General features: G+C 42.3%; 1 protein-coding gene across 1 annotated transcript in view; it reads left to right on the top strand.

Moving 5' to 3' along the window:
* Positions 1–7,751: 7,751 nt before the first annotated feature.
* LOC142095507 (uncharacterized) overlaps positions 7,752–14,796 on the top strand; it is a 28,147-nt gene continuing 21,102 nt past the window's right edge. The window contains exons 1-4 of the mRNA XM_075178452.1: positions 7,752–7,757; positions 10,063–10,194; positions 10,542–10,559; positions 14,703–14,760. Of these exons, the coding sequence (XP_075034553.1) occupies positions 7,752–7,757; positions 10,063–10,194; positions 10,542–10,559; positions 14,703–14,760 (214 nt within the window). The remainder of the gene's footprint in view (positions 7,758–10,062; positions 10,195–10,541; positions 10,560–14,702; positions 14,761–14,796) is intronic.

The following is a 14,796-nucleotide window of genomic DNA, read 5'->3' as shown; positions in this document are numbered from 1 at the left end:
TATTGTGTGGATTTTGTCATTTGTTGCAGTGACTCTTTGAGCTGTGTATAATTGTGGACTACTTGGATTCTGTGTAACACCATACTGGCCTGCCATACTTGTGCCAACGAAGCCCTGGCCAGTCTGCTGGAAACATACAACACGTGTTAATGATTGGGCATCATATACTGGCTTCTTAACCACCCAAGAGTCTAAATACAGCTATAGGGGATAATTCCACATGTAAATCTCAAAACAAACATTTTGTAAAAAAGGCTTAAATCACACTGGACGGGTTGTTGTCTTAATGTAAGACCTGGTGAACATATAGACATAACTGGGTCTTTGGAAGAAGTGTACTCAGTTTAGGGGGTTACTCTGTAAACCTTTCCCATCAGAGGTACATGGTTCAGAAAAGCCTAGACACTGTTCTACATCACATTTGTCCAACTTGGGGGGCTCTTGGGTTATTCACACCCACATCAGACCCCTGTGTCCCAGCACTGCTGGGGAAGGGGGATCTTTGGGTGGGTGTTGGATCTGTGGCTGTTGTGTAGATGTCTGGCTCCAAGTATGGTTTCAGGTTATGCCATTTGAAGACTACAGATGCCCTTGCATTTGGTATTGTGTAATATAGATGTTCTCAATGCATGCTATAATTATCCAGTAGGCTATGGCATTGGTAGAAGTCATAATCAAATTATTCTCCTCTTTATGATTCTTTAAATGACTGGAGATACATAACCACTGTCTAACAATATTAAATCCCTAATATGGGGAAACCACTGTCTTATTCAGTGTCAAGCATATACAGCAGGCTGACAGGCACTGATGTGTTTGGAATGATATTGGTGTGCAAACAGTTCTTTAATCCTCTCCATTTATATAGCAATCACTGATCTAACGATGGATTCTGGAAGATATTACTGTAGTTTATAACAGAGCTGCAGTGGAAGGTCAGGGACGCACTGGAACAGAGGTATAAACCAAGGATGTAAAATACTGTTCAAAGTGAAATCTAACGCGTGTAATGGCCAGAACTATTTGAATATGCCCCAGTAATTGATCTTTCACCAGCCTGATGGCTAGATGTTTAGAAAGGTTTTTGTTATATTGGCTTCTTTCCATTATCAGGTAAGCCACCAGTATTGTACACGTACAATCTCAGACATTGCTCAGTAGGGAGAAGTGTCTCTATATTACATCACTATGGGGTAGTAGAGACATCAGACATTGCTCGGTGTCTCACATGGGACTCTCAGGTCCTGTTACTTACCCTTCGCTGTCATTCTCAGTGGTCCTTAGACTCTGCTGATCTCTCTGCAGGATGCTGCCAAGTCTGTCTCCACTCCAGAGATCTCTCCAAAACCAGTACTTGGGTGCTGCCATGTTGGATTCGGTTACATGCACCCTCTCAGCCAGTCAGAGTGCTGCTTGAGCTCAGCTGACTGCAGCCTCCAATCAGGGGATAGCAGTTACGATAACTTACTGGAGCCCTAACCTGTTGACAGTACAACGTTGATTCCTTAGATGCCAACCTGGTACAGTTTCTGTGCAGATGTCCAGTCCAGGACTCCGGTTCCCGTCCAGTCAAGCAATCAAGTTCCAGCCTGGTGTCTCCTGCTAAATCTGGTCACTGTCTTGCTACTCTTGACTTCTTGCCAGTCTCCAGTGCCATTCATATTCTGTAGTCTCCTGAACTCTCAGCAACCACCACCTGCACCAGTTCTCTCCCTCCCATGCGAAGGAACCTAATCAGGCCTCTAAACTGTGCACGTAGCCACCAGTTCAATTCCAGAGACACGTCCGGGTACAGACAAATTCTCAGTTGGCTGATTTTAAAAAAAATTGAGCTTTCCACCAATCACAGCACCACTACTGATTATAGAACCAATCAAGATTAAGAGCTTTTAGTGAATGCGGTGAAAGATATGAATGCAGTAGCGATGTAGAAATGTGTAGATTATCACACTGCTAGCTGAAAGTGCGTATGACAAAGATTGATAGACAACAACTGATGTGTAGGGGACAAGGTGATATCTCATATGCACATAATAAACAGCCCCGCTGAAAATGGTACAATCACAAATCTCTCATTTTTGTTACTATAAAGCTGTGCATGGATAGGAACAACGGATATTATCTCGATCTATTCACGTGAAAACAGCATCCTCATCAAGTTTTAGGAATGTAACAGATACAGTTAATCATGGCAAATATAGAAAGGGGTATGTGAAAATACATTCCACTGCTTAAATAATAACAATAGTAAGCAATTAACTATATACAGTATAACAGATCTGCTGATAAACCATAAGTGATTAATAAAATCACAATATATTATAAATAATGGTGATATGAACAAATATTAATTATAATCACAGTACCCGAAATATACTGAGCAACCAATGATCTGAACATAGGAAATTTATATTGTTTAATAGATATTCCTATAATATATTCTGATCCTTCAAGTAATATTAAATTAAAGGAGTAATTATATATAATAGCATATAACTCAGAGTCCCCATTGTTGTATAATCACAACATTTTAAACACTATTCTCTATTGTCACTCATCTATACTGTTTTTTAACCTATTTTGTAAGTTACAGTTTTATGTGTAACAGATTTTTAAGGAATTATCAATAAAGAATTATGATTTTATTTTTACTACTACTAATTAGGTGAATTGTGGCGTGCCCCTTTAATAAGGGAATCTCTTCCTTTTTTACATTTGAAACTATATTTTCTCTTCACACTCTGCTCTACTGATAAATAAAGATTAAGATTACAAATAGACTCACAACTCTTTTCTAGAAAACTAATATTGGCCTAAAAATACAGTAATGAGCCACAGCAACCAGATATGATCTCTCGAGTTTCTCAACAACATCCAAATTTGATCTCCCCTACTTTACAAGGGACACTTGTGAATGACCCATTACATGTATCCCATCTCCATATGTCTGAAATAAATTTCAGACATAAGAAGATGGGATACACAGGGGCAAACGCAGGATTTGTAGAGAGGGGTTTCCACACCACGCCGCCAGTGGGCCTGACCAGCATGCATGGGGGCGTGGCTATAATTTTAGAGAGTGCTTGGCTGCTCTCCAACTCTTCCTATTCCCATAATATACATGGGCAATGCTGCGTGCACTACTGTTAGGTGCAAGCAGCTCTCCCTTTTCGAGCAGAGCTGTGTGAAGCGGGGGCAGGGTCTAGGCACCTCAATTATACAGTGCCCCAGGCTTGGAGGGGGTTTCCAGGCATTAGGAAACCCCCCTCGTTTTGCCTATGATACATGTAATGTCTGTATTAATATATATATATTAGTATCTGTTATATAGAGATGGGATACATATCTGTATTATTAGTAACTAGGTTGTTTAGAGATAGTGTATACGAGTGTATACATGTATATATACGAGTGTATGTGTGTGTGTGTGTCTGTATACGTGTGTTGGGGTATCAGGGTACACCAATACGTCTAATAATCACCTTCAATGTTGACCATTCACATGTCGGTAATCAGTTAACTGGAGAACAGAGAGAGACAACTCGACACATTGGTTGAATGAAGCCAAGCAGCTATGATTCCGTTCTGATTAGAGAACTTTTGGCTTGTTTATTTATAGGAAAAATCTTATAAGGGGTATAGCATGATCAGCAAATCATATTTGAGATTTAACAATATTGCATGCAAAGAATAGTTATTTCCAAAGATATATTTAAGTTATATGTCAAATTACTTGAGCGGATTGTCTGCAGCCGCCTCACCAAACACCTCTCTGACAACTCCCTCCTTGACCCTCTCCAATCCGGCTACCGCCCCCTCCACTCCACCGAAACAGCCCTGGCTAAAGTTACTAATGATCTCCTATCAGCCAAATCCATGGATCACTACTCTATACTCATCCTCCTCGACCTCTCCGCGGCCTTCGACACCGTGGACCACCCCCTCCTGCTGCAAACTCTACTCTCTCTCGGCCTCTCTGGCTCTGTCCATGCCTGGTTCACCTCATACCTTGCTAACCGCTCCTTCTCTGTATCCAAGTCTGGTTCTTCCTCCACCCCCTCCCCTCTCGCTGTTGGAGTCCCTCAGGGCTCTGTTCTTAGCCCTTTACTCTTTTCGTCTATACCTCCTCCCTTGGAGCTCTCATCCCTTCGTTTGGTCTTCAGTATCACCTATATGCTGATGATATTCAACTCTACATCTCTTCTCCTGATCTTTCCTCCTCCATTCTCTCTCGTGTAACTGACTGCCTCTCAGCCATCTCATCCTGGATGTCTTCACGCTTTCTTAAAATTAACATCTCCAAAACTGAACTCATTGTCTTTCCCCCACCCAGACTCCCTTCCCATCATGACCTCTCTATAATCGTTAACAACTCCACTATCTCCTCTGTCACCCAACTCCACTGCCTAGGAGTCACTCTTGACTCCTCTCTCTCTTTTGCCCCCCACATTCAATCCCTTACCCAAGCCTGTCGCTTCCAACTCCGTAACATTGCCCGCATCCGTCCCTTCCTCTCTCAAGATGCCACCAAAACTATCATCCATGCTCTCATCATTTCCCGCCTCGACTACAGCAACCTCCTCCTTACTGGCCTCCCCTGCTCCCACCTCGCCCCCCCTCCGCTCTATACTTAATATAGCTGCGAGACTCATCTTCCTCTCACGCCGCTCCTCCTCTGCCTCCCCTCTCTGTCTTGCCTTACACTGGCTCCCCTTCCTCCCCTACAGAATCCTTTTCAAACTCCTCACCACCACTTACAAGGCTCTCTCCCAGTCTACTGCCCCTTATATCTCTAACCTCCTCTCCATTCGCACTCCCGCCCGCTCCCTGCGCTCGGCCAATGATCGCCGCCTCTCCTCCACTCTGATCACCTCTTCCCCCTCTAGAATACAGGACTTCTCCCGAGCTGCCCCCCTTCACTGGAACGACCTCCCTCGCTCCATCCGTCTCTCAGCCAATCTGTGCTCCTTCAAGCGGGCACTTAAAACTCACCTGTTCCTTAAGGCCTACCAACCATCCACTTAACCTCTCACCTCTTCTGTTTCTCCCCTGGCTCCTTTCTCTCCCCTTTGCTCCACTGGCTCCCTTCTGTGCCTGATATTGTTTACCCTCCCTTAGGATGTAAGTTCGTATGAGCAGGGCCCCTCTCCCCTCCTGTCTCCACACCTGTTCTTCCGCTTCGTCTTTACAGTATTTGCCTGCCTGGAGTTTCTGAAGTTCTGGTACTTTGTGTTTCTTGTTCTGTATTGTTTTACCCTGTATAGTCTACTGTTTGTGCCGTGTACAGCGCTGCGGAAACCTTGTGGGACCTAACAAATAAACGATAATAATAATAATAATATGTCTGAAAAAGTAAAAGCATGTCTGAAAAAGATGTGATATTTCTATTACCTTAACTTACTATTCTGCGTTTACATTTGTTTTAGTGCTGGACGTGGGTGTAGGCTTTTCTTCTAAATATATCAAAGTTATATCCCATTCAGCTTTTTCTGCCGAGTTTGCATAATAACCATCTCCACTCAGAGAAGGTCATGTCTGTAGACTACTGCAAACCACAAAGTCAAGTCAAGTTCATGTTCTCCAAATTCTGTGTAAATGTTTAGTTATTTATTAAGTGTTCATAGACCCTCACATTCCCCTCTTTTAATTACAACTTTACATTGCTAGTTACCCTGCCTACTGTTCCCAATGACAAACACCAGTTGACTGGATAGCACCTACTTTTACACTACATGGAATCATAAAGATTTCACATAGGTAGAATAATAATTCATTCAGCACATATCATCTGATAGCTCATCACCAGATCATAGCTAAAAAGAGAATGAAAGTTAATCATACAATTACTACTAATACACAGAAGAGGGTATTTGAGGTTTCTTCATGTACAGCATGATTGTGGGTGTCACAGGACAAGTTTCATAGAAGTCATTGTGGCTGTTCATAATTAAACTGGTGTAGATTTGAGTTTTAGTTGCAGATTTATCAGTACCTGTTATTTTCTTCTGTTTTTCTGCAGAAACAACAATTGAGTGTCAGTAACTTCTTTATCAGGAAAGCAGTTATTTTGATGGTTACATCTAAAATTAATAACGATGCTAAGCCTTTAGCTACCACAGATAGTATAGCTGATACCCAGCCACCAAATCCCTTAAACCAATTTGCTGGGTTTAACCATGAAAACCATCCTTCAGCGTCCCAATCATATTCGGGGTCATTATGTTGTTTTCGGAATTCATCTTTCATTCTATGAATCTTGGCGATATGTGCCATTATGGGATCACTGAAATTATCTGGAATATATGAACAACAAGTTGTTCCCACAATCTGACACACACCTCCCTGGGCTGCTGTCAAATAATCTAGGACAAGCTGATGCTGCCTTAGTATCTTTACATGAAAACGGAGGGTATCTGTCTGTATTTTTAATATGTCTAGGATTTGATTACATTGTCAAATAATTTTGCGAGTGCTTCTATATTATGAGTATTTTTTATGGGTCCTCCAAGTAGACAAGGCATATCGTAGTTTAGTATACCATGGTTGATATATCAAATCATGGGCTTTATCTGTCTTTTGTATTATTGCCCTTTTTCTTCTATATATAGTATTATGTATCCTGTGATTGACTGGACTGTGGGACAGATCTATGGTATCTACTGTCCACATAGCAGGTGATAATTCTACTAAAGTACAAGTCCCTGCTCATCCATTTGGTAAAAATGTATAGGCTTTATTTCCACACACATAGTATAATTTGACCGGTAATTAGAGTTGTCCTCCCATAGCCATGTCCCATACATACCACCAGCCATACTACCAAGCTATTTGGAACACAAAAACCTTTCATTAGCTGTAAACATTGTGAGAAATTATTGCAATTGTCATTTTCATTGCCACACTTAGTCACTACTCTTGTTTTGTTCCATATTGTAAGGCTGTGTTCCCCTGTGATATTAAGGCCTCCTTGTTACTATGTATTATGATAGTTTCTGGGGTTAATGGTGTACCTCCCAAATATGTTTGTTTGGCTTTTTGCCTGATACACTGACTGTAGTCACTCCATTCAAGACTACATTCCATTACCTTGGAATTGGTCTGGTTCCCCAATCTGTTTACCACAAACCATGGTGCAGATGTCCACCCCAACACGTGTAATGCTACTTTAGTATTATTAAACCTTCCCAGTGTTAAATTACTTACTGACTGGTCTAGTCCACCTTCATCAAAGTCTGCAAGTGTTACTGGTGTAGCAAGGAAAGGCATGGTTTGGGAAGAGATCGGGGAATGAGTACATATCCAACAATCACTCAAATTGCACATTTCAGCCATTAAATAATGCATTTGTATGAGTGCATTATTCCATGGGCCTACCACAGTATTATGTAGCTCTCTCTTTTCTCTAATTACCGGTTTTCCTGAGACTATTACTGTATTACAATCAGGACATAGGGAAGCAGTAACCAGTGTAATTATTAATATGTACATTTCAATTAACCCCCCTTGGGTTGTGCTTTGTTCGCTTCCTCTATGGACACAGTCAGTTTCTTGCAGTGAGAAGCGTGTATCCAAGTATCTCGACCAGCCACTTTAACTGCTGTGGGAGTTGTTAGCAGAACCTGATAAGGACCGTCGTATCTGGGATCAAAGGTTTTCCTGACGTGTCTTTTTAGATACACCCAACCTCCTAGAACCAAGGAATGAGTATTACCAGTTGAATCAGGATCTGGAATGAAAGAGAAAACTTGGCGATGGAGGTTAGTCATGGTTTTACATATTTCCTGCATATAGCCTGTCAAATCCCCAAGATTATGCTGTAACTGTTGTGGGAAGTGCCAACCTGTCCTGGGGACACTGGCAAATAATAGTTAATAAGGTGTTAGTCTGTGGCCCTTCATAGGTGTTGTTCTGATATTGAATAGTACTATGTTCAGGCATTCTAACCACGTTCTCTTTGTTTCCTGCATCATCTTCTGTAATTTTAATTTAATGTCTCCATTAAGTCTTTCCTTTCTCTTCATCTGTATCCACAGGAAATATAGCATTCTTCTGTTTCAAAACTGCCTTTTTTGCAGCTTGGTCAGCCAAGTGATTTCCTTTTGCTTCAGGAGTTTGTTCTTTGGTATGGGCTTGTACCTTTATAATTCCTACTTGTTTAGGGAGTTCCAGTGCCCTAAATAGTTCATTAATTAGGTTTGCATGTTTAATAGGTTTTTCCATTTGACCCCTGAAAATCTTGCTTTCCCAGATTGGTCCAAAGTCATGTGCCACTCCCCAAGCGTACCTGGAGTCTGTATATATATTGGCTGTTTGACCTTCTGCATGCATGCAGGCCTTGGTTAGAGCTATTCTGCCTCTTGTGCAGATGCTCCAGCAGATAGTGCTCCTGACTCAAGTACTTTATCTTCAGTGGTGATGACATACCCTGTGTATGGGATTCCATCAACATAATATCTGGACCCATCTACATAAAGGGCTAAGGTTGCATACAAAAGGTGTGTCAGTCACATTATGCAAAGTTAAAGTTTCTGATTTCATAAGCTCCAAACAATCATGTGAAAGTTTTTGTGTGTGTATTTCTTCAGCTTCCTCTTCAGACTTTTCAGATACTTCACTTAAATGCTCATAGCTCCTATGACCTGACTTCTCTCTGGATCCTCCCTCTGTACTGCACCGCTGGGTTGGCTCTGACCTGGATTGCCTGACTACGCCTGTCTACTACTGTCGCTACACCGGTGACTGTCTTGGAGCACCGCGACCTGCGTACCCTCTGAATCTAAGCCCAAACCCCCTTGCGGGGGTCCCTGGTGAATACCAGAGGTACGTTAGACCCCGCGCCTCCCTGTTCAGTTGCGCTAATACCGGTTAGCAGCCTTCTCTGCAATTCCATGACAAGATCAAAGGAGGTACCTTCCCATTTACTAAGACGGTGCGGCTTGCTCCTGTATCAATAAGACACTCACAATCCTGGCCTGTAGGTAAAGCAATGTTTGGATCACCAAAAAACAAAAAAAAGGGGGGAGTTCAGCGCTGGGCTAAAAACTATAGTCCAGGTGAATAAAGCAGCTATAAAAAAGGGGCAATTGCTAATCCCCAGACGAAGATAGCCAATAGAACAAAAAATAACAGCGCTAAACAACACTCTGGAATCAGTAATAGTAAAAGATCAAGAACCAGGGCAGAAATTAAAAACTTATTTAAATATTTAATAAATGCACATACATGTATTATGGATCCAATAGTAAAATGTAGTAAGGAGATGATACTCCTAAAAAGCATATAAAAACTTTTCGAATGAACACGTATAGTATCGAGCAGCACTAATGAGCAGAACAGTTTCCACAATCATATATACATATGTGAATATCTGAGAGCATAAAATGAAAGTATTGTCAGGCACTTGGATCAGTACCCGGATTGATGAGCCTATTAAAGTGTCCAGCAATAGATGGGAATGGTGAAAACCAGTAGTACTGTTAGGAACCCTTCTAGCCGGTACAGCAAAACCCGGAGTCTGCTCTGCAAGTCTGATGTTCACTGGAGCCCCTAGTGGTGGGGACAGACTTGGTCGCAGACTGACAGAGGGTCGTGAAATGCGTACCGGCTGGGGAGAACCCAGGAAAGCGGAGTGAAGTCCAGGCAAGGGTCGAGGGCCGGCAGCAGACAGCGAATCCAATAAACAAGCCGAGGTCAAGGGTCACGAGCAAACAGGAAAGTCGGTAAACACGCCAGGGGCCGGGGTCAAAAGAAACAACAGGCAGGGTCCAAATTCAGGCAAGGGGTCATACACAGGCAAGCACACAGAATATCCACAGGACAGGAACAAGGAGCAGAGCAGGTCAGCAGAACTGGTAACAGTAAGCTATAAAGGCAGTGAGGCTGCAGACCTCACTGCCTTAAATACAAAAGGCCACCAATCAGAGCCTAGCCCTGAATCATACACAGCCCCCTGTACTGATTACATTAATCAGCCCACAGGCTGTACTTAACTCAAGGTGACGGCCGGGACGCCAGAGGGCACCAGAAGCGACAAGTACTCACGATCCCCTTGTCTCTGCTCAGTTCACGGCTCTCCGGGGTGGATGTTTAGACAGCTTCCTGCTGTTGAATGTCCACGATGAGCTGGAAAACAAAGTCCTCCTAGTGATCTTTGATTACAGCTCTCCTACAGCGTGCATCTGTCAGCACGTGACGGTGTGTGCTGGGAAAAAACTGCCCGGGCAGAAACAGAGTCAAATTGGAAGGTTCCTCATAAGTTTATTCCATGTATCGGATGAGTGTTCAGACTCCAAGTAATTAGCGGTAAATGTGTCACACAAAGATAGGCGACGCGTTTCGTCTCTGATTGCGGTTTTTATATGCTTTTTAGGAGTATCATCTCCTTCCTACATTTTACTATTGGATCCATAATACATGTATGTGCATTTATTAAATATTTAAATAAGTATTTTATTACTGCCCTGGTTCTTGATTTTTTCTATTACCATTACTGATTCCAAAGTAATGTTTAACATACCTCTTGTCACGCTTTCTTTATTCAGGCCAGTAGTGAGCTGGAGGTATGAAGGGAGGCCTGTTTCCTATGCTGACTGCTGTTGTGGTTTATCAGTCAGCCATTTCTTATACTTCAAGCAATCTCTCTTCATGTGTCCTTTCTGTCCTTTCACGTGTAGCGGAGGGTGGTTGCCAGTGTGTGTGTAATTACTCATTATTCCCCATTGTCCTCCTAACATGCAGCCCTATAAACCAGTTTATGTACAGTCTCCAGGAACGGGCACAGAGAATATGGTTGTATTGCTGCTACCTACTTGTGCTCATGAGCCAGGGGTGTAGGAATAAACATTTTTATGGGGGGGAGGGGGGCGGCAAAAGGTCAAGAACTACTATAGGGCCTGGAGTCCCTTTTCGGTATCTTGTTTTACAACAACTGCATAGTTGCCTACTCTCCCACAATGTCCGGCAGATTCCAGAACTTCTCCTGGAGGCAACCTTGTCAGAGTTGGCAAGTATGCAATTGTAACAGTGACTGTAGCTATACAAAGACTCCCAATCCTATGTCCATTTGTCAGTGCTTCACGGGTTGACCAACCCCAGTTTCATTGTTTATTTTACTCTAAAAATGTATATATTAAATAATTATCAATATTAACTACCAATTAGTACAATATCTGTTAGAAAGATAAATCAAATTGTTCATCATAGTCATAATTAATGTCTGTGGGGGGGGGGGGGGGGGGTTGACTGCTGACCGGGTGAGTTAATGTGAGTTAATGTGGTAATGGGTGTTGGGAAGGGGAAATGACTGGGTTAATCAGTGCAGGATGTGGGGAGTTATTAGGTGCTGAGTGCCGGTGTTACTGTGTCAATAGGTTGGTGGGTGCTGTGTGGGAAGATCTTTAATTATAGGAACTGACAGTGGATGGAAATGTTATTTGGTACTGGGAGGGTGAAATAATAGAATGGAGAGGAATAGGTTAATAGGTTCTCAGGGGTGATTGATGAGTTTTTGAGGGAATGGTTTCATAGGGTGTTAATTGATTCGTGATCATGTATGTCAGTGTGTGTATGGTGAGGGGGGGGGGCACCGTGACATGAGCCTGCTCTGGGTGCCATGGCTCCACGTTACGCCTCTGAGGAAGGCAACCATTGTCTACCCTGCAATCTGGTGACAATGAGAGTGTTGCTAATGATTTAAACCGTACACATCATCATCATCTATTTATTTATATAGATCTACTAATTCCGCAGCGCTGCACAGAGAACTCATTCACATCAGTCCCTGCCCCATTGGAGCTTACAATCTAAATCCTCTAACATACACACACACACAGACCAAGAGAGACTAGAGGCAATATATTAGCAGCCAATTAACCTACTATTTTGTTTTTGGAGTGTGGAAGGAAACCGGAGCACCCGGAGAAATCCCACGCAAACACAGGGAGAACATACAAACTTCACACAAATAAGGCCATGGTCTGGAATCGAACTCATCACCCTAGTCCTATGAGGCAGAAGTGCTAACCACTGAGTCACCGTGCTGCCCACAGATGTGTGTAACTGCCTACAATAATTGCACAATTATGTACACAATCATTCGCGCCCTTTGTTCCATTGTCATACAACGTACAAGAAGAGTCAGTGGGAAATGATTCCAGATTCCCGGTCTTGTGTGTCTGCTTATGCTTATTGTGATAGCAACATGAGTGGGACTTCTAAGAAAGGAAAAAGTGTTTACAAGAAAAAAGATGTACACAGAACAAACAATAAGATAATTTCATTTTTGGTAAACAGAAATGACAACAGTTGGTGAGTTCAAATAAAACTATTATTGCTTCATCCCCATTTTCATTTCATTCATCCCTATTCATTTTTGAGTACAAGTTAATTAGGAGGGGGGACAAAATGCAAGTGTTACAACGGTTTCTATATGTGCCTCCCACTTTTTAAGGGACCAAAAGTAATGGAACAATTGACTCAAAACCTATTTCATGAATATGTGTGAGCTATTCTCTCGTTATTTCATCATCAATTAAGCAGGTAAAAAGTCTGGAGTTGATTCTAGGTGTGACATTTGCATTTGGAATCTGTTGCTGTCGACTCTCAATATAAGATCCAAAGAGCTGTCACTATCAGTGAAGCAAGCCATTATTAGGCTGAAAAATCAAAACAAACCCATCAGATAGATAGCAAAAACATTAGGTGTGGCCAAATCAACTGTTTGGAACATTCTTAAAAATAAAGAACGCACCGGAGAGCTCAGCAACACCAAAAGACCCGGAAGACCACGGAAAACAACTGTGGTAGATGACAGATTTTTTTCCCTGGTGAAGAAAAACCCTTTCACGATAGTTGGCAAAATCAAGAACACTCTCCAGGAGGTAGGTGTATATGTGTCAAAGTCAACAATCAAGAGAAGACTTCACAAGAGTGAATATAGAGGGTTCACCACAAGATGTAAACCATTTTTGAGCCACAAAAACAGGAAGACCAGATAAGAGTTTTGGCAAACAACATCTAAAAAGCCATTACAGTTCTGGAACAACATCCTATGTACAGATGAGACAAAGATCAACTTGTATCAGAGTAATGGGAAGAGAAGAGTATGGAGAAGGAAAGGAACTGCTCATGATCCAAAACATACCACCTCATCAGTGAAGCATGGTGGTGGTAGTGTCATGGCGTGGGCATGTATGGCTGCCAATGGAACTGGTTCCCTTGTATTTATTGATGATGTGACTGCTGACAAAAGCAGCAGAATGAATTCTGAAGTGTTTCGGGCAATATTATCTGCTCATATTCAGTCAAATGCTTCAGAACTCTTTGGACGGCACTTCACAGTACAGATGGACAATGACCCGAAGCATACTGCAAAAGCAACCAAAGATGTTTTTAAGGTTAACAAGTGGAATGTTATGCAATGGCCAAGTCAATCACCTGACCTGAATCCGATTGAGCATGCATTTCACTTGATGAAGACAAAACTGAAGGGAAAATGCCCCAAGAACAAGCAGGAACTGAAGACATTTGCAAGTAGAGGCCTGGCAGAGCATCACCAGGGATGAAACCCAGCGTCTGGTGATGTCCATGCCTTCCAGACTTCAGGCTGTAATTGGTAGATATCAAGTAAGAAATATAGGTAGAGAAAAAAAGAACCTAGTACTGTCGCACCAGTGAAAAGGAGTATTACCCCATTGATTAAATTAGTTCTGGTATTCATTATCTGCTACTTAAACCTACTACTGAACACCCATAAATATAACCTCTTCTGCCATATCTGCAGCTATGTTCTGAATCCGTACTCAATTGCTTAAACCCGCCCTTATTGTACACTGCCTATGTTGGAACTCCCCCTCCTAAGGGTACATACATTTCTGGTTGTTATGAAATGTATTACATGGCCTGTGCTGTCATCTTATTTGGGGGGGCGGGGCACTTCATGACATTAAGGTAGGATCTTATCTGCCCACGTTGCTATTTGGTCTTGTTCCAGCACTGTTAAGGGTTTGCTGCACATGGCAAAAGAAGGGGGAGCACTCATTGAGCATCCTGTTGGAGATGGCAGAAACCTGGTCTCTGCCCCTTGTTGGTGGCTCTTATTTCAGCCTATCTCCAGTGCTAACAAAGGTCAGGGCCACCAGATACCCTGCACAGTGTAATGGGAGGACATTGCTCACTGATGCCTTCTCTAGCTCTTCATTCTATAAGCTAGCAGCATCCTAGAACCAGGCAGTTTGGGGAATTCAGAGCTCCTTCCATCATTGTTTACTTTATTCCAACATTTCAATCCTGATCTCACCACCCGCATAGTGGTGGTAGCTTCTTCTGCTGAGATATTGCCTATACAGATGTGTAGATCTGAGGGCCATATTGTATCCGTGTTCCCTATTAATGTCTGAAGTCTTATTTTATGACCCAGTACAATGTGCTATATAGTGTTACATAGTCCTCCTGGTTTCTAATACCCTCTCACACAGGTATGTCTGAAACTCAGGTGGTGTGGACAAAATAATGCAAAATTCAGGAGTCTGTCACATTGAGTTGCCATGGCAGATGTTCATCATCCATGGACATCATGAGAAAAGACTTCAGAACATTAAGCACATTGGCTACCTGGCTCCTCAGATTTATCCAGTCCTGGTGTATCCACATTAGTAATGTATTCTATTTATGATAAGATACTGAATGTCTATTCTGTATTTCAGTTGAGGTCAAACCTGGTCCCCATCTGTCTTGACATCATGGCAGATTCTTCTGTACAAGGTAACTCAGCTCTTATAATTGCTTAATATGATGGCA

This window comes from Mixophyes fleayi, chromosome 6 (genome assembly GCF_038048845.1).
Source record: "Mixophyes fleayi isolate aMixFle1 chromosome 6, aMixFle1.hap1, whole genome shotgun sequence".
In the NCBI taxonomy this organism is placed as follows: domain Eukaryota; kingdom Metazoa; phylum Chordata; class Amphibia; order Anura; family Limnodynastidae; genus Mixophyes; species Mixophyes fleayi.
Note: the sequence above shows the minus strand (reverse complement) of the source record. Positions and strands in the feature narration are given on the sequence as shown.